Source organism: Hyla sarda, chromosome 3 (genome assembly GCF_029499605.1).
Source record: "Hyla sarda isolate aHylSar1 chromosome 3, aHylSar1.hap1, whole genome shotgun sequence".
NCBI lineage: Eukaryota > Metazoa > Chordata > Amphibia > Anura > Hylidae > Hyla > Hyla sarda.
Genome location: NC_079191.1, coordinates 430,571,388 through 430,599,294, shown reverse-complemented (window position 1 = coordinate 430,599,294; position 27,907 = coordinate 430,571,388). Strand labels below are relative to the sequence as shown.

General features: G+C 44.7%; 1 protein-coding gene across 9 annotated transcripts in view; it reads right to left on the bottom strand.

Moving 5' to 3' along the window:
- CDC42BPA (CDC42 binding protein kinase alpha) overlaps positions 1-27,907 on the bottom strand; it is a 239,612-nt gene that overhangs the window by 22,434 nt on the left and 189,271 nt on the right. For 3 of the 9 annotated variants that reach the window (XM_056568475.1, XM_056568481.1, XM_056568484.1), the window contains exons 21-31: positions 27,025-27,101; positions 23,105-23,188; positions 21,074-21,193; positions 17,934-18,029; positions 17,744-17,849; positions 16,202-16,338; positions 13,863-14,002; positions 12,418-12,499; positions 10,596-10,812; positions 8,899-8,961; positions 5,013-5,606 (exon numbers count right to left, since the gene is read on the bottom strand). In XM_056568475.1, coding sequence (XP_056424450.1) covers positions 5,013-5,606; positions 8,899-8,961; positions 10,596-10,812; positions 12,418-12,499; positions 13,863-14,002; positions 16,202-16,338; positions 17,744-17,849; positions 17,934-18,029; positions 21,074-21,193; positions 23,105-23,188; positions 27,025-27,101 — 1,716 coding nt within the window. The remainder of the gene's footprint in view (positions 1-5,012; positions 5,607-8,898; positions 8,962-10,595; positions 10,813-12,417; positions 12,500-13,862; positions 14,003-16,201; positions 16,339-17,743; positions 17,850-17,933; positions 18,030-21,073; positions 21,194-23,104; positions 23,189-27,024; positions 27,102-27,907) is intronic. The other 6 variants (XM_056568476.1, XM_056568482.1, XM_056568479.1 and 3 more) reach the window with 4 other exon arrangements.

Sequence of the window (27,907 nt, the reverse complement as noted above, 5' to 3'; positions counted from 1 at the left end):
TCTGGAGTACCCCTTAACCCCTCTTAAGGACCAGGCCAATTTTATTTTAGCATTTTCGTTTTTTCCTCCTCGCCTTCTAAAATCAATAACTATTTTCTATTTCCATCCAGAGACCCATATGAGGGCTTGTTTTTTGCGTGACCAATTGTACTTTGTAATGACATCACTCATTTTACCATAAAATGTACGGCAAACCCAAAACAATTATTTTTTTTAGTGAGGAAATTTTTACCGTAAAGTTTACAGTGTGAAAACAAAAACCCTCCAAAATTAGCAAAATTGCGTTTTTCATTAAGAAAAACGCAATTTTGCTAATTTTGGAGGGTTTTTGTTTTCACACTGTACACTTTACGGTAAAAATGACGTTTTCTTTATTCTGTGATTCAATACAATTAGAATGATCCCCACCTCTATGTACTTTTCTATTATTGTACTGCTTTTAAAAAATATTGAACTTTTTTTTTACAAAATCATAATACTTAAAATCACCCTATTTTGACCACTATAACTTTTTAATTATTCCGTATATGCGGCTGTGTGAGGGCTCGTCTTTTGCGCCGTGATCTGAACTTTATATCAATACCACATTTGCGTATATGAAACTTTTAAATAACTTTTTATAAAAAAAAAAATTGGAAATAAAATGGGACAACAAAGAAGCAACATTTACGCCGTTTATCGTACGGAATAATTAACAATATATTTTGATAGTTCGGACATTTACGCACGCAATGATACCAAATATCTTTAGCAATTTATTTTTATTTCTTTTAAGTTTTTTGGGGGTAAAATGGAAAAAGGGACGATTTACATTTTTATTTGGGGAGGGGATTTTTTAAAAAAAATTTACATTTTTTTTACATTTGTAAACTTATTTTTTTTTCTTCTTTTTTTACACTTTTTATGTCCCCCCAATAGGGGACTATCTATAGCAATCACTAGATTGCAGATACTAAACAGTGCTATGCATAGGACATAGCACTGATCAGTATTATCGGTCATCTTCTGCTCTAGTCTGCTCGATCTCAGACCAGAGCAGAAGACCCCGGGAGACGGACAGAGGCCTGGTGAGGGGACCTCCGTCCGGAGCGCCGCAGGTGATTCTATCATCCATTTATACACGCGCATTGACACTCTGTATTGATCACGGCATCTGAAGGGTTAATGGCAGACATCCGCGCGATCGCTGATGTCCGCCATTACCGGCATGTCCCCGGCTGCTGATAGCAGCCGGGACCTGCAGTACATGATGCGAGCACCGCTCCAATGCTCGCGGTCATGCACAGGACCTAAATGTACGTCTTGGTGTGCACCAGGACGTACATTTATGTCCGTGGTCATTAAGGGGTTAAAGGGCTTTTCCATCTTATACACTTAAAGGGGCACTCCGGTGGAAAACTTTTTTTTTTCCATATCAACTGGCTCCAGAAAATTAAACAGATTTGTAAATGACTTCTATAAAAACATTTTTTATCCTTCCAGTACTTATCAGCTGCTGTATAATGCATAGGAAGTTGTGTAGTTCTTTTCTGTCTGACCACAGTGCTCTCTGCTGACACCTCTGTTCATGTCTTGAACTGTCCAGAGTAGGAGCTAATTCCCATAGCAAACCTATCCTGCTCTGGACAGTTCCAGACATGGACAGAGGTGTCAGCAGAGAGCACTGTGGTCAGACTGAAAGGAAATTCAAAAAAGAAAAGAACTTCCTGTGGAGCATACAGCAGCTGATAAGTACTGGAAGGATTAAATGGGTACTACGCCCCTAGCATCTTATCCCCTATCCAGAGGATAGGAGATAAGATGTCAGATCGCGGGGGTCCCGCCACTGGGGACCCCGGGGATCTCGGCTGCAGCACCCCGCTTTCATTACTGCACAGAGCGAACTCCCTCTGTGCGTAATGACGGGCAATACAGGGGCCAGAGCATCGGGATGTCACGGCTCCGCCCCCCTTGTGACATCACGGCCCGCCCCCTCAATACAAGTCTATGGGAGGGGGCGCGGCGGCCGTCACGCCCCCTCTCATAGACTTGCACTAACCAGCTTAAATAGAAAGAAGCATATTTTTTAATAACGTACTATTGGAAAGTTATTCTGCACACATTAATCTATAGTATATCAAAAGTTTTTTTTTGATGAAAGGTTCCCTTTAAATAATAATCATACAATTTATTATTGTTTATAGATTGTACTACACGCCGCTTTTCCTTTATATAATAGGCAAGAGACAGAACAGCAAATGCCCAAGGTGTGGACAGGATGAGGCCTGCAGTAAAATACAACGATTTTGGACTGAAGTTTACTTTGAAATTGGGAAAAAGTGGGAAATTAAAATCGATCCTCATCCATTGGAAGGGATTAGAGATGAGCGAACTTACAGTAAATTCGATTCGTCACGAACTTCTCGGCTCGGCAGTTGATGACTTATCCTGCATAAATTAGTTCAGCTTTCAGGTGCTCCCGTGGGCTGGAAAAGGTGGATACAGTCCTAGGAGACTCTTTCCTAGGACTGTATTCACCTTTTCCAGCCCACCGGAGCACCTGAAGGCTGAACTAATTTATGCAGGATAAGTCATCAACTGAAGAGCCGAGAAGTTCGTGACGAATCGAATTTACTGTTAAGTTCGTTCATCTGTAGATGGGATATTAGGAGATAATTCTAGGATGGAACTAACTAAGAGTAATAGAGCCCATAAATTGTTATTCTGTGCGAGACTCATAATTATTTGAAAATGGATATCTAATATACAGGAATGGATAGAGATAGTAAAAAAACAAGATTATACAATAACTACATATTGAAAGTGAAAGGGAGAGAGAATTTAGAAATTTGTTGTGTATACCGAATTTTTCGTCATATAAGACGCTGCGGCATATAAGACGCACCTAATTTTATAGGATAAAAATCTAGAAAATAAAGATTCTGAACCAAATACAATGTAAAGTATAGGACAGTGATCTTCAACCTGCGGACCTTCAGATGTTACAAAACTACAACTCCCAGCATGCCCGGACAGCCGTTGGCTGTCCGGGCATGCTGGGAGTTGTAGTTTTGCAACATCTGGAGGTCCGCAGGTTGAAGACCACTGGTATAGGAGGTAATACTCACGTGTCCCCGCAGCTCCGGACCCGTCACTGCTCGTCACCGCTGCCCTGGATGTCGCTCCATTGCTGTCGCTGCGTCCCCGGGGTGTCCCCATCGCTCCGGAACGTCTCTGCTGCCCGGTATCCTCGCTCTCCGTCACCGCCATGACTTTGCTACGCACGCCACTCCTATTGGATGACGGGACGGCGTGCGCGACGACGTGATGACGAAGAAGGAGAGCGCCGGCCATGCAGGAGATCCCGGCAAGGAGCAGACACCGAGGAGGCAGGTAAGGTCCCTCCCGGTGTCCTGTAAGCTGTTCGGGACGCCGCGATTTCACCGCGGCGGTCCCGAACAGCCCGACTGAACAGCCGGGTTAGTGTTATTTTCACTTCAGACGCGGTGGTCATGTTTGATCGCCGCGTCTGAAGGGTTAATACAGGGCATCACCGCGATCGGTGATGTCCTGTATTAGCCGCGGGTCTCGGCCGTTGATGGCCGCAGGGACCTCCGCAATAGTTGTGTACTCGCCGTATAAGACGCACCAACTTCCCCCCCCCCCAGTTTTGGAGAAGAAAAAGTGCGTCTTATACGGCAAAAAGTACGGTATATATATATATATAATTTTATATATATATATATATATATATATATATAATTTTTTTAGGGGAGGGATGGGGGATACACAGTTGTATGATATGTAAAATGAAACAAATGTTCTGTAAATTGTAATTTTGTATGAGATTAAAATAAAAAAAATTAAAAAATATTCGTAAACTCATTAAAGGACATCTGCAGCAAAAGACAACTTATCCCCTATTCACAGGATAGGGGATAAGTGTCTGATCGCGGGGGGTCCGACCACTGGGAGCCCCCGCGATCTCCTGCACTAGGCCACGGCTCTGCTGCAGCTCTCCCTTGCAGGAGGCGTGCCGGCCGCAGCGTGAAGTCGCAGCCGACACATCTCCTCCATGTATGTCTATGGGAGAGGCGGGGAGGCAGCGTTCGTGCCTCCTGGCCTCTCCCATAGAACTGTATGGGGAGGGGGCGTACCGTACTCTATGTGAGCGGCTAATGCGCGTAGCGTTGACCTCTCCAAGGTCGACGCTACGCGCATTAGCCACTCACAGAGTGGCAATGCGGGGCCCCGTGTAGGAGATCGAGGGGGGGACCCCAGCAGTCGGACACCCGTGATCTGACACTTATCCCTTATTCTACGCATAGGGGATAAGTTGTCTTTTACTGCAGATGTCTTTAAAGGGGTTATCCAGGGAAAAAACTATTTTATATATATCACCTGGGTCCAGAAAGTTAAACAGATTTGTAAATGATTTCTATTAAAAAAATCTTAATCCTTTCAGTACTTATGAGCTTCTGAAGTTAAGGTTGTTCTTTTCTGTCTAAGTGCTCTCTGATGACACCTGTCTCGGGAAACGCCCAGTTTAGAAGAGGTTTGCTATGGGGATTTGCTTCTAAACTGGGCGGTTCCCGAGACACGTGTCATCAGAGAGCACTTAGACAGAAAAGAACAACCTTAACTTCAGAAGCTCATAAGTACTGAAAGGATTAGGATTTTTTAATAGAAGTAATTTACAAATCTGTTTAACTTTCTAGGGCCAGTTGATATATAAAAAAATGTTTTCTCCTGGATAACCCCTTTAAATATTATGCATATTCAGCACCAAAATAGGCAGTGGAATCACTGCAAAAATGATTTGGCGCGGATTTTCCACTGCAGATTTCAATTTGCACCAATTCTGCTACGTGTGGCCGTACAAATGGTGAAGAAACACTCAGTGCGACAATGTACCAGGACGGATTACAACTCCATCTGTCATTATAGCTATCACTAAAGTGGTAAGAGCAGGATGGACATTTTCCATTTACTGTAAGGATTTTGGTCATCTCCATGTTTGCGCGCACACTTACAGCACGCTGATGGACTCGCAGGCCACATGAGTTCCTGCTGCCGCGACCTCCGACCCTGGCAGTCAACATAAACCCCAACGCTGCTAAAACACAGCAGGTATTCCTTATTAGAGATCTCCACTGCGCAAATGGCGTCCGTGGGCTGTTGCGTGATGAATGATAGCGTGTGGTCGTCGGCGTGGAGAAGGCTGTACGGGCTTCCTTCGGCATGTAAGGGATATCGGATGAATCCTGACTGGTAGCCCACGCAGAGGCGCTCGTTGAAGATGGCCATCCACTGGACGTTACCAGGGACCTGGATCTCCTTGATCTTTTTGTGGCGGCTCTTGCTTTGGTTCAGTTCGTAGCAGAGAACCTGCCTCTTCATAGAGACGCACAGGCAGGTGAGGGCCCCGTGCCGGACCTGGCCCGACACTATACCCTGGCAGCCCTTTGTCTCGGCCAGCTTGAAGAACTCAGTCTCTCTCCCGTCGAGGGAAGCCATAGGGTAGAGCCGGACGTGGCGGTTCCTCCCCGATATGACGGCAATGAGCTGCTCGTTCGGTATAAGCTCCACCTGGTGAACCTTCTTGTTATCTCCAACCCTTATGATCTCTATGGAAAAAGCATAAGAGAGGAAACCGTCAGCGCATAGTCTACTACGAGGCAAGAAGCGGTACAAAGGGAACAGCAGGTTGTGTCCTTTTCCCCAATTTATAGGGGACCAACCACATGCAGGTATGCTGCCGTACTTACTATATGTGACCCCTGAATGATAAAATATAAAAAAAATAAAAAATAAAAAAAATAATATACATATACATGCACACACAGTCTCCTATTCAACAAATAGCAGTATAATATATATATATATATATATATATATATATATATATATATATATACACACAGTGGTCCCTCAACATACGATGGTAATTCGTTCCAAACGACCCATCGCTTGTCGAATCCATCGTATGTTGAGGGATCCGTGCAATGTAAAGTATAGGAAGCTGTACTCACCTGTCCCCGTCGCTCCGGACCAGGTCCTCACCGCTCCCGCTGCTGTTCCAGGGGCTTCCGATGCTGTCCCGCTGCTCCGGTGTCTTCTTCGCGATCCTCCGGTGTCTTCCGCATCTTCTGCAGGGTCCGGGCCTCGCTTTCTGGTGACGTTATTACGCTGCTGCGCTGGCGCGGCGTGCCTAGTGACGTAATAATGACGCCGGAAAGCGAGGCCCGGACCCTGGAGAAGATGCACAAGACACCGGAGGATCGCGAAGTGGACCCGGAGCAGCGGGAATAGGTAAGTGAACCTGCCAGGGATGCTTAAACTGCTATCCGACAGCAGCTTAAGCATTTTGCGCTGTCGCATAGCAGTTAATGTGATGGCCCCGACATATAAAAGCATCGTATGTCGATTTTATCATATGTTGGAGCCATCGTAGGTCGGGGGGTTACTGTATATATATATATGAAATAAAATATAAAAAAATATATATATATATCTATATAATAAAAAAAAAAGTAATTTTATATATATATATATATATATATATATATATATATATATATATAGATTATAAAATATATATTATTATATTTGTGGTGTCCCGGCACTGTATTTCATACTGTGTCTTAGTTATTAGTCCCCAAAGTTAGTGTCCCTAGGACTGTTTGTGTTCGCTTCCCTAATTAACCCATAGTCACCCCTTAGTAACTTGATATTTATAAATACCTATATAAATAAATGTATATGGTGTTACTCACTTGTTTTAGGACCTGCGGGTCATGTGACCCGGTTCACAGAACTCTATGGTTTGCTAAAGGACCTTTGGTGGTTCTAGTCAGGTGATCACCCACAATCCATTGTAACGGTGAGTGACAGCTGATATGGACCAATCCAAAACAGCCAGCCCCTGCCCATATAAGGGAGCTGCGGACATTTTGTCTCTCTCTTGGGTTGCTGACTCTGGACGAGGTAGGACCTCCGCAGCTTTCAAGACAATTACTAGGCCAAAGCCTTGCGGACTAGGCCTGCGCTAGAGACGGATAGTTCTTACAATTCGCCGCTATCTCCGAAGATCTCTGGACCTAATCCAACCCCTAAATCCGGTGGATCTCTGCAAATACAATCCTCCTAATCTTAACAGAACTTTCCGGTCCTAAGCATCTGTCAGTCACTGCTGTGCTGTCTATATAGACTCTGTTATCTGGACTGTTACCGATACTGCATGTACAGAAAATCTTCAGTAAATTTCCTGAAAGTTTTAAGTTCAGCACTGCTGTGGACAATCCATTTATTTTACACTCACCTATCGCTCTTGGGAAGGGTGGCGATAGGCCCAGCATCATTACAGAGTTTTAACCCTCACCCTGGCATCACGAGTGACAAGGGTTAAATTGACCCATCATATACTACAGCAACACCCCAACTACCCTACACCCCCACCAGGCTACCATATATATATATATATATATATATATATATATATTTTTTTTTTTTTTTAAAGTGAACACAGCCACTAAATCTGCCATTCGTGATATGTTGTTTCATGACTTCTCACATTTTTTACATTTTGTTCTTTTATTTGTAGAGATAATCTATTATTGGAAACAATCAACAAGATGTGGGTATATGGGTGTCAATAGGGTAGCTGTCTAGGGAAATGTTTACCAACCAGGGTGCCTCCAGCTGTTGCAAAACTACAACTCCAAGCATGCAGGGAGTTGTAGTTTTGCAGCAGCTGGAGACACCCTGATTAGGAAAAACTGGTTTAGGGTAGGGTCACATGTAACTGATTTAACGCTGCGGATCCGGCGGTGACCCGACCCATAGTGTGCCTCCAGCTGTTGCCCCGCCCCCTGGCCTGCTCGCAGCGGCAATTGGCCGCTCTGAGGAGCCACACAGGGGCCTGGGCGTCACCAGTGTACTCGGCGGCTCGCAGGCCCCTGTGTGGCTACTCTGAGAGGTGGGTTCCAGCTGTGAGCAGGACAGGGGGGCAGGGCGAGGCAGAGCGGGGGCAAGAGTTGGAAGCACACTTTGGGTGGGGTCACCGCCGGATCCGCAGCATAGAAAAAACGCTGAATATCCGTTACGTGTGACCCTACCCTTAGGGTTTTCATGCAAGAACAATCCTTAAAAGGGGTCTGTCCAGATATCAAACAGACATAGTTCATTTCTTTTAAAAACAGCGCCACCCCTAAGCGCAGGATGTGTCTGGTATTGCACGTCAGCTCAATTGAAGTGAATAAAATAAAACGTCATCCACAAACTGTGGACAGGTGAGGCACTTTTCAAAATCTGTAGAGCCCTTTTAACATAAAATTATAATATAAGCTCTGTTAACAGCATCTTGCCTACGGCTGTCCGGGCATGCTGGGAGTTGTAGTTTTGCAACAGCTGGAGGCACCCTGGTTGGAAGAGACTGTGTAAGGGGTTTCCACATGGAGTATTACTTTGGGCAGCATAGAAAAAAAGTAAAAAAATGAAAATGGTACACCACTTTCCAGTATACTTTTTGCATCAATTCTTCTTGATTTGCAAGATCTGTGCTTCCTGTCATTTAGTGGAATTCTTTTTATTTTGAGGATACAAATCAGTCCTGGCCACATGATGGACATTCAGCTGGAAGTACTACAAGAATCAGAGCGGTGACCATTCCGATTCTTATCCACTGGAGGTAAACAATGAAGGATACAACTGAATGACAGCAAGCAGAGATCTTGGAAATTGCAGGGAACTCAAATGGAAACTCTATGGGGTTTCTGCATAACTTTTCATTATACAAAGAAACTTTGTTTCCCCCGAAAAATGAATATGCTTATTATCAGAGAGCAAAAAAAATAAATAAAATAAAAATAAAAAGAGAATATTTAGCTTTGATCCGCAGCCGGTATTGACATCATTTACCATCTTTGGTGACATGTACGACAAACAATCCCTCTTCATTTCCAAGTGCGATTCTTTCATGATCTGCAACAGAAATAAAAGAAAATTAAACTAAATTCGGTAAAACCAGCAGAAATGATGCCACAGCGCCCCCCATAGGCATTTAGGGGTACGGCCACATGTGGCCGTACCCCTAAATGCCTATGGGGGGGGGGCGCTGTGGCATCATTTCTGCTGGTTTTACCTAATTTAGTTTAATGTGGGTACGGCCACATTACTAGTTGTGGAAAATCTGCTGCATTTACAAGTGAATATAAAAAATAAAAAAAAGTATAAAAAGGTAAAATTATTTTTTTTTTAAATAGATTTCCGACTCATGCTGGAGTCCTAAATCTCAGACTGCAGCCGGGACATAGACAAGCTCAGCACTGCTCCCTGGCATGGCGCAGCAGAATTTAATTGAAAACAAAAGGACTGGAATTTCTGAGCGGAATTTCTATGCTCAGAAATATTGTAGAGTAAATAGGCCCTAACGCTATAGTCAATATACGGTGATCCCTCAACATACAATATTTTCAACATACAATGGTCTTTTCTGGACCCATGTAACTTGAAACCAGATTCAACATACAATGAATAGACAGTCCAGGTCTGTGAAATGTATCAATGGCCGGAAGAACTGACCAATCAGAATGGGCATTCAGTGGTAAAACCCCTGTATTACTGAAGTGTATGCACTGACTGGTGTCTGGTAGCGCCCCCTACAGTACAGAGAGGTATTACATGTTCTGTACTACTGAAGTGTATGCACTGACTGGTGTCTGGTAGCACCACCTACAGTACAGGGAGGTATTACATGTTTTGTACTCTTTACCTGTATTACTGAAGTGTATGCACTGACTGGTGTCTGGTAGCGCCCCCTACAGTACAGAGAGGTATTACATGTTCTGTACTCTTTACCTGTATTACTGATGTGTATGCACTGACTGGTGTCTGGTAGCGCCCCCTACAGTACAGGGAGGTATTACATGTTCTGTATACTCTTTACCTGTATTACTGAAGCGTATGCACTGACTGGTGTCTGATAGCGCCCCCCTACAGTACAGGGAGGTATTACATGTTCTGTACTCTTTACCTGTATTACTGCAGTGTATGCACTGACTGGTGTCTGGTAGCACCCCCTACAGTACAGGGAGGTATTACATATTCTGTACTCTTTACTTGTACCAGGGTTAGCTGCTCCTTTGGACACCATGTGAGGGCGGCTCCATGTTACGTTTTTTTAGGACATTGTGTGTACTGTACAGGACCCTGAAGAAGCTCCTGTCCTCTACATAGACAGTGATTACAGCTCCCAACAGATCTTTATTACTTTTATATGTAAGGATTTGCTTTATCTCTATTAGTTATCTAATTATTTTGGTTTAATCCTCACTTTTTTCTATTTTTGGATGACATTTTGGGGGCTTTAGATCCAATTACCAGGTTTCCATAGAGTTCTGGTTTCAACATACAATGGTTTCAACATACAATGGTCGTCCTGGAACAGATTAATAATGTAACTTGACAGACCATTGTAATATCAAACTAGCAACCAAACAGATCCAGTATTTTATTTGGTCCCAAGAATAAGAGCTGAAATGTGATTGGTTGCTATGGATGACGTCGTCTTCTTTATGTTACCTGCATTAGGTTCTGTATATAATCCCTGGACTCACCCAGAATAGAGGCGGACTGTGTGTTCTTGATGAGCGGCAGCGTGCTGTCGTACGCCTCTTTGGGCACATAGACGGATCTGTCCTTCAGCTTGTTCTTCTTTAGGATCCGGTGCAGCTCGTTCAGCACCCCTACCCACTTGCTCTTGTCGCTCTCGCTGTCTGCCAGGAACAGGACGGAGCATTTATTGCTGGATGCTGAGAGCTGAGACGCTGTCACCTTGGAATGGAAAGATGACAAAACCAAAATCAGAAAAAAAGAAAAAAACACTCTTAAAGGGGTACTCTGGTGGAATTTTTTTTTTCTTAGAATCAACTGGTGCCAGAAAGTTAAACGGATTTGTAAATTACTTCTATTAAAAAAAAAAAAAATCTTAATTTTTCCAGTACTTAGCTGCTGTATGTTCCAGAGGAAGTTGTGTAGTTCTTTCCAGTCTCACCACAGTGCTCTCTGCTGACACCTCTGTCCATGTCAGGAACTGTCCAGAGCAGCATATGTTTGCTATGGGAATTTGCTCCTACTCTGGACAGTTCCCATAACGGACAGAGGTGTCAGCAGAGAGCACTGTGGTCAGACAGAAAGGAAATTAAAAAAAAAAGAACTTCCTCTGCAGTATACAGCAGCTAATAAGTACTGGAAGGATTAAGATTTGTTTAATAGAAGTAATTTACAAATCTGTTTAACTTTCTGGCACCAGTTGATTTAAAAAAAATATATATATATTTTCCACCGGAGAACCCCTTTAAAGGGGTAATCCAGTGGTGAAAAACGTATCCCCTATCCTAAGTATAGGGGATAAGTTTGAGATCGAGGGGGGGTCCAACCGCTGGGGCCCCCCTCGATCTCTCTGTACGGGGGCCAGGCTCTCCGGCCAGATAGCGGGTATTGACCACCGCACGAAGCGGCAGCCGACATGCCCCCTCAATACAATACATCCCTATGGCAGAGCCGGAGATTGCCGAAGGCAGCGCTCCGGCTCTGCCATAGACTTGTATTGAGGGGGCGTGTCAGCCACCGCTTCATGCGGTGGTCGACACGCCCCCTTCGTGCGGGCTGTCGGGGCCCTATACTGGAGATCGCGGGGGGGGCAGCGGTCGGACCCCTCTGCAACTAGTCCCATATTCTTTAGGGGTTCTCCGGTGGAAATTTTTAATTTTATTTTTTTAAATCAACTGGTGCCAGAAAGTTAAACAGATTTGTAAATTACTTCTATTTAAAAATCTTAAAGGGGTATTCCAGGCGAAAACTTTTTTTTATATATCAACTGGCTCCGGAAAGTTAAACAGATTTGTAAATTACTTCTATTAAAAAATCTTAATCCTTCCAATAGTTATTAGCTTCTGAAGTTTTCTGTCTAACTGCTCAATGATGATGTCACGTCCCGGGAGCTGTGCATGATGGGAGAATATCCCCATAGGAACTGCACAGCTCCCGGGACGTGAGTCATCAGAAAGCAGTTAGACAGAAAACAACTCAACTTCAGAAGCTAATAACTATTGGAAGGATTAAGATTTTTTAATAGAAGTAATTTACAAATCTGTTTAACTTTCCGGAGCCAGTTGATATATATATATATATATATATATATATATATATAAATAAATAAAAGTTTTTGCCTGGAATACCCCTTTAATCCTTTCAGTACTTATCAGCTGCTGTACAAGTTGTTCACCACTGGACTACTTCTTTAATATATATTGCATCTAAAATAGGAACTGAAACAGCATTGCAGAACTATGCACCAACATGGACTACAAGATCCTACACTGATGTGTTACAATATAAAAGTGTCGGTCCACAAATGTCCCCTTGAGTCTCACTCACTCTGAAGATGCAGGGAATATCCTTGCGGTTGGCGTGGATGACATCAGATGCCAGGACTGAGCTCACAGCAAACTCCTCGTCCCTGAAGGAAACACAATATTAGGAATAAGACAAAATTAGCAGCAGAACTCCAACTTTTCTTTTCAAGCATATAGATCATAAAGGGGTTATCCAGGTAAAAACGTTATTTTATATATCAACTGGCTCCAGAAAGTTAAACAGATTTGTAAATTACTTCTATAAAAAAAAAAAAAAATCCTAATCCTTTCAGTACTTATGAGCTGCTGAAGTTGAGTTGTTCTCTTCTGTCTACGTGCTCTCTGATGACACCTGTCTCGGGAACTGTCCAGAGTAGAAGCAAATCCCGATAGCAAACCTCTTCTACTCTGTGCAGTTCCCGAGATAAGCAGAGATGTCAGCAGAGAGCACTGTTGCCAGACAGAAAAGAACAACTCAACTTCAGCAGCTCATAATTATTGGAAGATTTTTAAGATTATTAAGATTTTTTTTTAATAGAAGTAATTTACAAATCTGTTTAACTTTATGGTGCCAGTCGACATATAGTTGTTTTTTTACTGGAATACCCCTTTAAAAAACATCTTATCTAGAGATGAGCGAACTTACAGTAAATTCGATTCGTCACGAACTTCTCAGCTCGGCGGTTGCTGACTTTTCCTGCATAAATTAGTTCAGCTTTCCGGAGGGCTGGAAAAGGTGGATACAGTCCTAGGAAAGAGTCTCCTAGGACTGTATCCACCTTTTCCAGCCCACGGGAGCACCGGAAAGCTGAACTAATTTATGCAGGAAAAGTCAGCAACCGCTGAGCCGAGAAGTTTGTGACGAATCGAATTTACTGTAAGTTCGCTCATCTCTAATCTTATCCCCAATCCAAAGGATAGGGGATAAGATGTCTGATCGCGGGGGTCCCGCCACTGGGGACTCCCACAATCTCCAGCACGCCACCCTGGTCATCCGTGCCAGAAGACTAGCAACTACAGCCGCCATGCCCCCTCCATTCATGTCTATGGAAGGGGGCGTGACGGCTACTACGTAGCCGTCACGCCCCCTCCCATAGACATGAATGGAGGGGGGAGTGGAGTGGCGTCACGAACACAGAAGCTCCAAGCTTTCCGTGTTCCAGATGCCACTGCTGCCATCCCGGAGATGGCAGGGTCCCCAGTAACGGGACCCCCACGATCAGACATCTTACCCCCCTCCTCCTTTGGATAGGCAATAAGATGTTTTCAGCGGAGTACCCCTTTATGGACGCAGGGATTTTTCATTTTTGTTATCCCCCCTTCCCCCCCCTTTTTTTTGTGCCACCAATTTAACTTTGTAATGAATCATTTCACCACAAAATCTATAGTAAAACCAAAATAAAAAGGTATAAAAATAATTATTGACATATTCCTTTAAAAAGAAGGTCCGTTTTGTCATATACTGACCTCATATCAATCACCTGACTCACTACACAAGATGGCTGCGACGTCTTCCCTTCGGGGATATCATATAAGAAGAGCTTGAAGTCACATACTACAGCCAGAGCCCGCTGCCAGCCCTTCTTCACTCCTGCCGGCTTTGGCACCTAAAAAAACCCAAAAAAAACAAAACAAAATGAAGACATGAATATAAAAGTTTTACTCTATACATTTATTTATTTTTTTAAATCAACTGGTGCCAGAAAGTTAAACAGATTTGTAAATTACTTCTACGGTATATAAAAAAAATATCTTAATCCTTCCAGTACTTATTAGCTGCTGAATACTACAGAGGTAATTCTTTTTTTTTTTTCTGAACACAGAGCTCTCTGCTGACATCACGACCACAGTGCTCTCTGCTGACATCTCTGTCCATTTTAGGAACTGTCCAGAGCAGCGTATGTTTTCTATGGGGATGTCAGCAGAGAGCACAGTGGTCGCGAGAGCTCTGTGTTCAAAAAAAGAAAATAAATTCCTCTGTAGTATTCAGCAGCTAATAAGTACTGGAAGGATTAAGATTTTTTTTTTTAATAGAAGTAATTTACAAATCTGTTTAAAGGGGGATTTCCGGGCAAAAACATTTGATCCCCTATCCAAAGGCCGTTCCCGCCACCTCCCACAGACATGAATGGAGGGGGCGTGGAGTGACGTCACGTCCCCGTCCCGGAAACCCGGAGGTTTCCGAAACTGGAGATTCAGCACCCGCATAGAATACGGGTGCTGCAGGGAGATCACAGGGGGTCTCAGCGGCGGGCACCCCGCGATGAGACATCTTATCCCCTATCCTTTGGATAGGGGATAAAATGTTTTTGCCTGGAATACCCCTTTAACTTTCTGGCACCAGTTGATTTAAAAAATAAAAAAAAGTTTTCCACCGGAGTACTTCTTTAAAGGGGTACTCCGCCCCTAGACATCTTATCCCCTATCCAAAGGGGATAAGATGTCAGTACGCCGCGGTCCCGCTGTGCGTAATGACGGGCGACACAGGGGATGGAGCCGCGTGACGTCATGGCTCCGTCCCTCGTGACATCACGGCCCGTCCCCTTAATGCAAGTCTATGGCAGGGGGCGTGACGGCCACGCCCCCTCCCATAGACTTGTATTGAAATGGGCGGGCTGTGACGTTAGGAAGGGCGGAGCCCTGACGTAACGATGCTCCGGCCCCTGTACTGCCCGTCATTACGTGCAGAGCGATCTCGCTCTGCGCAGTAATGATAGTGGGGTGCTGCAGCAGCGATCCCCGGGGTCCCCAGCAGGGGGACCCCGGCGATCTGACATCTTATCCCCTATCCTTTGGATAGGGGATAAGATGTCTAGGGGCGGAGTACCCCTTTAAAGGAGATCTCCAGAGAAGAATTATTTATCCCTTGTTCACAGGATAGGGGATAAGTAGCTGATTGCGGGGGGGTCTGACTGCTGGGGCCCCCCCACGATCACTGGGACAGGACCCGGCACTCGGTGAGCATGTGCTGCAGCCGGAGCACGATCAATTCGTTCATATGGGAGCGCCGAAAAGACCAGAGTACAGCTCTCGGGCATCATCGGTGCTCTTAGAAATAAAAAGAGTGCGTGCGGTCTACCGGTGGACGACATGTGCTCCTCACTGAGAGCACCGGGATCTCGGTAATCGTGGGGGGGGGGGGCCCAGCAATCAGACCCCACGTGATCAGCTACTTATTCCTTATCCTGTGGATAGGGGATAAGTTAATTTCCGCCAGAGTTTTCCTATAAGATGTGGACACTGATATGATTGGTGATTAGAGGTCACGTCATGTACCTATGACAAAGCTGAACTGCCCAAGACGGGGACAGGCGACGCTGTCATAGGAGCAGAGAAGACATTACAATTATTGCAGTGTTAGGCCATAGTCACACGGCCGATTCCACGCAGAAGAATGTTTGCCCGTATTTTCCGCATATTCGAATAATGTTGCGGGCGCTAGGACCGCTCGGACATGCACCGCTTCATTTACGGGAATGCATTTTTGAGCGGAATCCTCAAAAAGTCTAATCTTTATGCACATGCTGGATTCTGGATTTTATATATTTTTTTTAAACTGTAAATATTTATTAAAGAGTTTTGTAATTTACAACACAGCAATGTATAGAAAGTATTCAAAGGCTGAGTATATAGTTTGGATTCTGGATTTTCACGGCAGAAACATCCGCTGCAGAAATTCTATTGTGTGCACAGTGCAGCTGAATCCCATTGAAATCAATGTCACTCTGCTGCAGCTGAATTTTTCGAGCAGAATATCCTCACGGTGATACAGAGCCATAAGTTGCACCAGCAGCAGAGTCACTTACCCGGACGTGGCCTTCGTATGCCGTCCCGATTCCTTTCTGAGGATCGATGCCCAAGGGTCCCTTTGTCTGTTCAGGAGGGATGGGGCACACTGAGGGGGCTTTATCCGCACATGTAACATGGCAAGAAAAACCACACACTGGAAAAAAGTAAAAACAAATTACATATCACTTCTGTAATTTAAAGGGGTACTCCGGTGAAAAACTATTTTTTTTTTAAATCAACTGCTGCCAGAAAGATAAACCGATTTGTAAATGACTTCTATTTCAAAATCTTAATCCTTCCAGAACTTATCAGCTGCTGTATGCTCCACAGGAAGTTCTTTTCTTTTTGAATTTCCTTTCTGTCTGACCACAGTGCTCTCTGCTGACACTTCTGTCCATTTTAGGAACTGTCCAGAGCAGGAGCAAATCCCCATAGCAAACCTATCCTGCTCCGGACAGTTCCTGACATGGACAGAGGTGTCAGCAGAGAGCACTGTGGTCAGACAGAAGGGAAATTTAAAAAGAAAATAACTTCCTGTGGAGCATTCAGCAGCTGATAAGTACTGGAAGGATTAAGATTTTTAAATAGAAGTAATTTACAAATCTGTTTAACTTTGTGGCACCAGTTTATTTAAAAGAAATTGTTTTCACCGGAATACCCCTTTTAAGAGAGAAGTTGGGGAGTTAAAGAGGGTCCTGGAGTTCTTATGTTATCATTGTGCACAAAGGGGGTCCCTATGCAGGACAAGACTCCCAACTACTTGGGGACAGGGTACTTGGGAATAAGTTGTCAACGGTTAAAGGGGTTATCCAGGAAAATAATCATAGAGCTAATTTCTTTAAAAAAAAATAGCGCCACCCCTGTCCTCAGGTTGTGTGTGGAATTGCAGCTCAGTCCCATTGAAGTGAATGGAGCCAAGTTGTAATACCACAGGAAACATTGCATATAAAAGTCCCTACATCAGCTGACTCTCTTCAAGGAGAACCAGTACAATGTAGGACCCCCGCAATTTTGACCAATTTCTCTTTGTTAGACTTTCACTCCCAAATAATAAGCTAAATCGAGCTGTCCAGCTACAAGAATCCCCAGCAATCAGCTGTGATCTGCAGCGCCACCACAGGTCAAAGTAGGCACTGCATGGCATTTTTAGAAATCAACGTGCTGATTGTGTAAATGCAGTGGTCTCCAAACTGTGGCCCTCCAGATGTTGCAAGACTACAACCTCCAGCATGCCCGGACAGCCTTCAACATGGGCTACCATACTGCAGGATGTCTGGGCATGCTGGGAGTTGTAGTTTTGCAACATCTGGATGCATCATGTAAACAGATTAGATCCTACAGAGAGACAGACGACATTCCTTTAAAATAATAATAGTGTTTTGCAATCAGTGTGCCTCCAGCTGTTGCAAAACTACAACTCCCAAAGGCATGCTGGGAGTTGTAGTTTTGCAACAGCTGGAGGCACACTGGTAAGGAAACCCTGCCCTTATAGAATATAAAACTTATTATTTTTTTTTAAACAAACCAGACCCCCTTCCCCAACTACTATGGACACTCACCTTCACAGGTGCAGCCCTGTCGGATGAGCCCCACCATTAGCGAGGTGCACTGGTTACATTTTGTTGGCGTATTGAAGGTCTTGACTACAAACTGATGAGCTTTGGGCTACAAGACAAGGAAAAAATATCCATAATCCTCTTCTTTAAGACATGGATGTGTAAATCGCTATATTCCCCCTTTATTCCGTACCTTTAACTTCATTACCTTTGGAGTGGAGGAGCCTGAACTCAGGTACGAAGCTCTGATTGTCGGCGTCTGCGCGGAGCGCGGAGGGTGATCGGCTGTCTGTAAGGATAGAATAAGTTGTCAACGGTTAAAAGGGTTATCCAGGAAAAGAATCACAGAGCTGATTTCTTCAAAAAAACAGCGCCACCCCTGTCCTCAGGTTGTGTGTGGAATTGCAGCTCAGTCCCATTGAAGCGAATGGAGGCAAGTTGTAATGCCGCACAAAACCTTTAAAATATTGCTCATAACTTCCAGTGCTCGCTTTCAATGGGGTTCCACTGGACCTATTACAATGTAGTCAGAAATAATGGTAGGTGGGGGTCCTATTACAGGCACTTAGAGTAATGTCTGACTTATATACTTCAATGTGTTTAAAATAGTATTCCCTAACCTCATGAGAGTTGTAGTTTTGCAAAAGTGGAGGAATCAAAGGTATAAAACTGTGGGCAAATGATTGGTTAACAGCAATGTTAACCAACCAGTGTGCCTCCAGCTGTTGCAAAACTACAACCCCCAGCATGCCCGGAGAGCCTTCGGCTCTCCGGGCATGCTGGGAGTTGTAGTTTTGCAACAGCTGGAGGCACCCAGGTTAGAAAACACTGCTCAAGCTGTTGCAAAACTAAAATTCCCAGCGGCCTTAAAGGGGTTATCCAGGAAAAAACTTATATAAAATATATATATCTCAACTGGCTCCAGAAAGTTAAATAGATTTGTAAATTACTTCTATTAAAAAATCTTAATCCTTTCAGTACTTATGATCTGCTGAATTTAAGGTTGTAATTTTCTGTCCAAGTGCTCTCTGATGACACGTGTCTCGGGAAACGCCCAGATTAGAAGAGGTTTGCTATGGGGATTTGCCTCTAAACTGGGCGTTTTCCGAGACAGGTGTCATCAGAGAGCACTTAGACAGAAAAGAACAACCTTAACTTCAGAAGCTCATAAGTACTGAAAGGATTAAGATTTTTTAATAGAAGTAATCTACAAATCTGTTTAACTTTCTGGAGTCAGTTGATATAATAAAAAAAAAAAAAGTTTTTTCCTGCAATACCCCTTTAACCCCTTAAGGACAGGGGGTTTTTCCGTGTTTGCATTTTCGTTTTTTGCTCCTTGCCTTTAAAAAAATCATAACTCTTTCAATTTTGCACCTAAAAATGCATATGATGGCTTATTTTTTGCGCCACCAATTCTACTTTGTAATGATGTCAGTCATTTTGCCCAAAAATCTACGGTGAAATGGAAAAAAAAATCATTGTGCGACAAAATTGAAAAAAAACACGCAGTTTTGTAACTTTTGGGGGCTTCCGTTTCTACGTAGTACATTTTTGGGTAAAAATGACACCTGATATGTATTCTGTAGGTCCATACGATTAAAATGATCCCCTACTTATATAGATTTGATTTTGTCGCACTTCTGGAAAAAATCATAACTAGATGCAGGAAAATTAATACGTTTAAAATTGTCATTTTCTGACCCCTATAACTTTTTTATTTTTCCGTGTATGGGGCGGTATGAGGGCTCATTTTTTGCGCCGTGATCTGAAGTTTTTAACGGTACCATTTTTGTATTGATAGGACTTCTTGATCGCTTTTTATTCATTTTTAAATTATATAAAAAGTGACCAAAAATGCACTATTTTGGACTTTGGAATTTTTTTGCGCGCACGCCATTGACCGAGCGGTTTAATTAATGATATATTTTTATAATTCGGACATTTCTGCACGCGGTGATACCATATATTTTTATTTACACTGTTTTTTTTATGGGAAAAGGGGGGGTGATTCAAACTTTTAATAGGGGAGGGGTTAAATGATCTTTATTCACTTTTTTTCCACTTTTTTAGGGACCTATAACACTGCACACACTGATCTCTTATACTGATCATTGTTATCCCATAGGGACCTATAACACTGCACACTCTGATCTCTTATACTGATCATTGTTATCCCATAGGGACCTATAACACTGCACACTCTGATCTCTTATACTGATCATTGTTATCCCATAGGGACCTATAACACTGCACACACTGATCATTGTTATCCCATAGGGACCTATAACACTGCACACACTGATCATTGTTATCCCATAGGGACCTATAACACTGCACACACTGATGTTTTACATTGATCACTGGTTTCTCATATGAAACCAATGATCGATGATTCTGCCGCTTGACTGCTCATGTCTGGATCTCAGGCACTGAGCAGTCATTCGGCGATCGGACAGCGAGGAGCAGGTAGGGACCCTCCGGCTGTCCTGCAAGCTGTTCGGGATGCCGCGATTTCGCCGTGGCTATCCCGAACAGCCCCCTGAGTTAACCGGCAGCTTTTACTTTCACTTTTAGCCGCGAGGCTCAGCTCTGAGCGTGCGGCTAAAGGGTTAATAGCGCGCGGCGGGCCCGTCGTGATATGATGCGGGGTTACTGTGTAACCCTGCGTTATATCACGGGAGCAGGACCAAGGACGTACCTGTACGTCCTTGGTCCTTAAGGGTTTAAAGGGATACTCCCACCCTAGACATCTTAAGATGTCTGATCGCGGGGGTCCCGCCGCTGGGGACCCCCGCATTATTGCATGCGGCACCCACCTGGTTTTTCACCGGAACCGCTGGAGGGTCTGAGTCACAACTCCGGGAACGGAAGTCCGTGACGTCAGGACTCCGCCCCCGTGTGACGTCACGCCCGTCCCCTCAATGCAAGTCTATGGGAGGGGGCGTGATGGCCCCTATCCTTTGGATAGGGGATAAGATGTCTAGGGTGGGAGTACCCCTTTAAGCTGTTCGGGCATGCTGGGAGTTGTAGTTTTGCAGTTGCTTGAGGCACCCTGGTTGGGAAACACTGCTCTTAGCATTGCTGTTGGTCTCCCATCCACTGCCCAGACCATGATACCTGCTGCTTAGCATGCTGGGAGTTGTAGTTTTGCAGTTGCTTGAGGCACCCTGGTTGGGAAACACTGCTCTTAGCATTGCTGTTGGTCTCCCATCCACTGCCCAGACCATGATACCTGCTGCTTAGCATGCTGGGAGTTGTAGTTTTGCAGCAGCTGGAGGCACACTGGTTGGGAAACACAGCTCTAGAGCATCAAGAATCAGCAGAAAGCATTACCTCGCCAGCTTCGATGTCGCTCATGGTGGATGGCGATCTGGAGCGTGATATAACCTGAGATTTTGCGTCCTCGTCGCGAGACGGTGTGTTCGACAAGGTAAAGTTATCCACAGAGTCCATCTGAAAGCACAAAAAAAACAAAAAAACAAGATGCTTTATACCTAAAAACACCTACACGCCAATTCTTAATCTAAGGGATGGGTGCAACTTAAAATAGAAACGGTAACCTAACTCCTGCAAATCATAGGATGGCGAATGGTGCGTCAGGAACAGAGGCTTCACTGTAGTGTAGATGCAGAAAGCAAGACTAAAAGAGTACTAATAGTATATATATATATATATATATATATATATATATATAGCGAATGGCTTAACCCGCAGCTGCATGTTATCCAGTAAGGAAATAAAAGTGTAGGGTCACATGTAGCGCATCCGCTGCGTATTTGACAATGCGGATCGATACTGCCCGTCCCTAGAGTGTGCCTCCAGCTGTTTTCCAGTGTCTAGCTTGTAGCAGCAATACACTGCTATGAGCAGACACAGAGGGAACTGTTAGTCGCGCGTGCGCAACATGTACTCCAGACTTCACGGGCGCCCTCAGCCTAGCTCAGGGAGCAGCCCCGATGTCTGGAGAGCTGCACATCGCACGGGACTCACAGCTCCCTCTGTGTCTGCTCTTTTCCCCCCACAGAAAACAGCCGGAGGCACAGTCTAGGGACAGGCAGTAGCAGCATTAAATACGCAGTGGATGCCCTACATGTGACCCTACCCTTAAAGGGGTTATCCGGTCAAAGACATCTTATCCCTTATCCACACCACGCCCCCTCCATTAATGTCTCTGGCAGGCGTCACACCCCTTCCCATAGACATGAATGGAGGGGGCGTGGGGTGATATCACGAAGGGGCGTAATGTTACGTCCTGTCTCCAGTCCCGGAAAGAAAGAGCTTTCCCAGACTGGAGACGCAGTCCCGCATAGAATGCAGGTGCTGCACAGAGATCGCAAGGGGTCCACGCTGTGGTCCCCCCCACGATCAGACATCTTATCCCCTGTCCTTTGGATAGGGGATAAGATGTATTTGGCCGAATAACCCCTTTAATGTAATTATACAGTATATTAAAGGAGTAGTCTGGTGATATATAACTTATAATCCCCTATACAAAGGATAGGGGACAATTTATAGATTGCAGGGGGTCCGAGCGCTGGGACCCCCGCAATCTCCTGATCGGGGCCCCGGCAGTCTGCTGGAAGGGGGCGTGCCAACCCCCGCATGGAGCACAGGCCGACACACCCCATAGAGATACATGGAGGGGGTGTGCCGGCCGCGGATTCCTGTGAGGGTCTGCACTGCCGCTTCCGGCAAACTGCCGGGGCCCCGTGCAGGAAATCGCGGGGGTCCCAGCGCTCGGAACCCCTGCGATCTATTCAAAGGATAGAGGATAAGTTATATTTCACAAGACTATTCCTTTAAATTAAGGGACAAATGATTCTTAAAGGGGATGTCCGTTCTTAAAAGAGAACATGTTACCATGACGACCTATTAGTATCGGTGTGATCCCGTAATAAAGTTAGTTAGTCTAATCAAAGTAACTACATCCAGTCTATGCCCCCTCAGTTCACACTGCGGATTTTTGCCCCGAATTTCTGTCCGTTTTGAGCCACAGGTTAGGGGGTCTCTGGTCTAAAGAATCCTCTGTGCAGCATACAGTCTCTTTTGTTACAATGTAACGGTGCAAGGGTATAAAGTATCAGTCTGAACCGTCTCTCACCAGATCCATGGCCATTGGGTTGGCATTGCATCAGTGGGTCAGTATGTCAGTATTATTACTGGCCTGTGATGGGAGCGTACCAACACTTTAAGGGTCACACCGCCAGATTATTAGCGCATTTTTAAAAAGATGCGTATAGTTTGCCCCCAAAAAACCCTGATTATCCCCGACATAAAGCTTTATATAGAGCAGCCACTCGACATGCAGCAGCGGAGACGAGAAGAAGCCTGGAATGGGACCATGTAAATCAAAGACATTTATACCACAGGCAGAAAAGGGGGAGCACACAAAGCAAGACAGCCTCTTACACGTCTGCCTTTACTGGCCGGGTTGCAGGCCGGAGATCGCTTCAAGAGAGAGGAGAACAGGTTACACACACGTAACTGCCCAGAGACAGCTCGAGACATACAAATACACAGCAGCGATACACAACGCAGTTAGGAGGGGCCATGTTATACAAAAACTATCTCAGAGTTGAATCTATTGCAGTGTTTTCTAACAGTTTAGCCTCCAGCTGCTGCAAAACTACAATTCCCAGCATGCCCGGACAGCCGAAGGCTGTCCGGGCATGCTGGGAGTTGTAGTTTTGCAACAGCTGGAGGCACCCTGGTTTGGTAGCATGGTCTGAGCATTGCTGTTTGTCTCCCATCCACTGCCCAGACCATGATACCTGCTGCTTAGCCTGCTGGGAGTTGTAGTTTTGCAACAGCTGAAGGCACACTGATTGGGTAGCATGGTCTGAACATTGCTGTTGGTCTCCCATCCACTGCCCAGACCATGATACCTGCTGCTTAGCCTGCTGGGAGTTGTAGTTTTGCAACAGCTGAAGGCACACTGGTTGGGCAGCATGGTCTGAGCATTGCTGTTGGTCTCCCATCCGCCACCCAGACCATAATACCTGCTGCATAGCCTTCTGGGAGTTGTAGTTTTGCAACAGCTGAAGGCACACTGGTTGGGTAGCATGGTCTGAGCATTGCTGTTAGTCTCCCATCCACTGCCCAGACCATGATACCTGCTGCATAGCCTTCTGGAAGTTGTAGTTTTGCAAAAGCTGATGGCACACTGGTGTGGTAGCATGGTCTGAGCATTGCTGTTGGTCTCCCATCCACTGCCCAGACCATGATACCTGCTGCATAGCCTTCTGGGAGTTGTAGTTTTGCAACAGCTGGAAGCACCATGATTGGAAAACACTGGTCTAGTGAAACATTTTTGCACCTTATGCTTAGGATCCAGTAATGAGAACAGATCATGTGACTGCAGGCAAGGGGCAGCGCTGGGGACTAACAATTGTATTGTCCAGCTGGAGTGATGGTATCGGATCTGTAGACCTCACCCCCACTTTCTCAGATGTGGCGCTGGGCCATGGAGAGCCCCAAGACCTTCAGCTGCTTGACCTTGGGGGTAACTAAATCTTTAGATATCGGTTATTTCTCTTATTCCTTGGTTCCCTATGACCAAGAGATATCAGGGCAAGAATTTTAGGGAATTTTAAGGCCGGGATATCCAGGATGACTCTTAACTCCTTCACTCCCATAATGCAAAAATTGGTGCAATGCAACGTATACAGGAAAGCTCACAGAAATGCGTCTTTAAGCGCATGAGACAACAAAATGCGTACAAATAACAGAGAACACAGCGCCCACCCGAGACAGTGGGAAGTTGGATATTAAAGGGGTACTTCGGCCCTAAGACATCTTATCCTCTATCCAAAGGATAGGTGATAAGATGTCTGACCGCGGGGGTCCCGCCTCTGGGACGGCCGTCACGCCCCCTCCCATAGACTTGCATAGCGGGGGCGGGGTGTGACATCACACGGGGGCGGAGTCGTGACGTCACGATACTCCAGCCCCGTGGTCGGCACCTGGCAGTTTGTGAGCTGGCAGCGCGGCGTGCAGCTCAAAGAGGTGAGTGCCGAATGCAAGATTGCAGGGGTCCCCAGCGGTCAGACATCTTATCCCCTATCCTTTGGGTAGGGGACAACATGTCTTAGGGCTGGAGTACCCCTTTAACCTTAGGCTAGTGATGTTGCAGGTCAAGCTTTTGGATCAGCTTCCTGATCCATTTCTTCTCTGGAAAATAAGTCGCTACCAAAGCGCTTTCTCCTCTCTCCTTATTGAGAATACATGCACGCTCAGTCGAGCTGAGGGGGCATGTGTATGGGGGATCAGGGGAGATACAGAACAAATGTTCCTGTAAAATGTATGGCTAACTGATGTATATACAGACTCTCGGCACTGGAGATAAATGACACACAGCAATGTTTGTGCGGATAGGAATTCTTTTAGATTTCCCTTTGCCACACTTTGCCTTCCACTAACCTGAATAGGGAATAACAGATTGCATATACATACACACTGAATGGCGGGGAAATAGTCTGTGTTACATGTCCCTGGGTGATGCATAAAGTGAAGCTCTACCTTTAAAAAGATAGAAAAGCTGCACTATGAGCCAATCATCCTGCACTAATGTCTTAAAGGGGTACTCCACTGGAAAACCTTTTATTTATTTTTTTTAAATCAACTGGTGCAAGAAAGTTAAACAGATTTGTAAATTGCTTCTATTTAAAAATCTTAATCCTTCCAGTACTTATCAGCTGCCATATGATCCACAGGAAGTTCTTTTCTTTTTGAATTTCCTTTCTGTCTGACCACAGTGCTCTCTGCTGATACCTCTGTCCATTTTAGGAACTGTCCAGAGTAGGAGCAAATCCCCATAGCAAACCTCTCCTGCTCTGGACAGTTCCTGACATGGACAAAGGCGTCAGCAGAGAGCACTGTGATCAGACAGAAAGGTAATTCAAAAAGAAAATAACTTCCTGTGGATCATAACAGCAGCTGATAAGTACTGGAAGGATTAAGATTTTTTTAATAGAAGTAATTTACAAATCTGTTTAACTTTCTGGCACCAGGTGATTTAAAAAATTAAAAATAAAAAGTTTTCCATTGGAGTTACCCCTTTAAATGTGCATTGTCACTTAAAAAAACAAACCTTTTGACACTTCATAGAGTCTGGATTGGTCACAGAGTGTTCAGACCCCGACAAATCACTAGAACGAGCTGGGAGAACAGTGTGCAAAGAGTGTTCTCTCTCAGCTCTGCGCCACGTGACCGAGAAAAAACATACAATGTAAGTCTATGGGATGTCTAGGTCACTGGCACAGAGAACGGTGACCAGCCGTGTTCTTTTAACCCCGCTCGTTCTAGCTCTGGCCAGGATCTAAACACTCAGACCATAACTGATTAAAACTTATGACTTTTCTCTAGGACATGTAAAAAGTGTGATTTTTTATTTTTTTTGTAAGTGACAGGTGATGGGAAAATTGCCCGTCATACTGCCGGCAGTAAAAAACATAAAAAGGTACATACCTTCCGTCGCTCCCCGGGGCCTCTGGTAACCCGCTCAGGCCTCCGCCACGCTCTTCTTCCTGGTTGCCGGTGGTCGGTGAGTCATACTGCACTCAGCCAATCATCGGCCGCAGTGAGGTCCCGTCACACTGCTGCTCAGCTTATCGCCGGCTGAGGCGGGACTTTGCTGCGGCCAGTGATTGGCTGAGTGCAGTATGACTCACTGGCCCCCGGCAACCAGGAAGAGGATCGCGGCGGAGGCCGGAGCGGGTTACCGGAGGCATCGGGGGAGCGACGGAAGGTACGTATCTCTTTATTTTTTCACTGCCAACAGTATGACGGGCAATTTTCCCATCCCGGAGTACTCCTTTAAAGGGGTTATCCAGGAAAAACCTTTTTATATATCCACTGGCTCCAGAAAGTTAAACAGATTTGTAAATTACTTCTATTAAAAAATCTTAATCCTTTCAGTACTTATGAGCTGCTGAAGTTGAGTTGTTCTTTTCTGTCTAAGTGCTCTCTGATGACACCTGTCTTCAGCAGCTGATAATTATTGAAAGGATTAAGATTTTTTAATAGAAGTAATTTATAAATCTGTTTAACTTTGTGAAGCCAGTTGATCTAAAAAAAAAGTTTTTTCCTGGAATACCCCTTTAAGCTGTGCTCATCCACAGCAAGCAGAGCTGCAGTATAAAGTAAGGGGAGAGGCAGAGTAGTAGTTGAGAAACTGATGGACTCCTATAGATGATTCAGTGATCAGAGCGGTTTCAGCAGTTCCAGACAGCGACCATTTGTGTTCACAACCCATCAGTGTACAGTAAGGAATGGAGGACACTTACCTCAAACTGGTCCAGCACTGAGGTAGGTGCATTCAGAAACGCTAGGAAAGAATTCTGGGATTCCTGATGCTTGACACCTATATGGGGGTATACATGAGGTATAATCGTATCTGTGGCCACTTAACATGTCATTGATTTACATTAAAAGTTTCATAGGGTAAATAAAACTAAAAGCTTTCAGCAGCCCAGCAGGGAGTTATCCACAATTATAAAAACAGAGCTGTTTTTTTTTTTTTTACACAAAAAACAGCACCACACCTGTCAACAGGTTGTGGGTGGTATTGCAGCCCTTTCACACTACGGGTATCATCCTGTAAAAAAAAAAAAAAAACCTCCGTTATTACTCCCGGCAAAAAGTCCTGAAAAAAGCCGTCAATGGGATTTTCTGAACATCCTTTTGCATCAGGCATGTCAGTTTTTTTTTTTTTACTAATGTCAGTTATTTTTGCCGGCAAAAAAGACGGTGCATGCACTAATTTTTGGTCCGGCAAAAAAAACTGGTGAAAAACCTGACGTTAAAATCATCAGTTCGTTATCATCAGTTATTGTCAGGTTTTTTTAACATCAGTTTTTTTGTACTGAGCATGCTCAGTACAGCTTTACAAAAAAGGGTTAAAAACCTGATTTAAAAAAACAGATGTAACTGGTAATAACGGATGATAATGGATGAACAACATCAGGTTTTTAAAGGGGTACTCCGCCCCTAGACATCTTATCCACTATCCAAAGGATAGGGGATAAGATGTCAGATCGCCGCAGTCCCGCTGCTGGGGACCCCGGGGATCGCCTCTGCAGCACCCCGCTGTCATTACTGCACAGAGCGAGTTCGCTCTGTGCGTAGACGGGCGATACAGGGGACGGAGCAGCATGACGTACTGGCTCC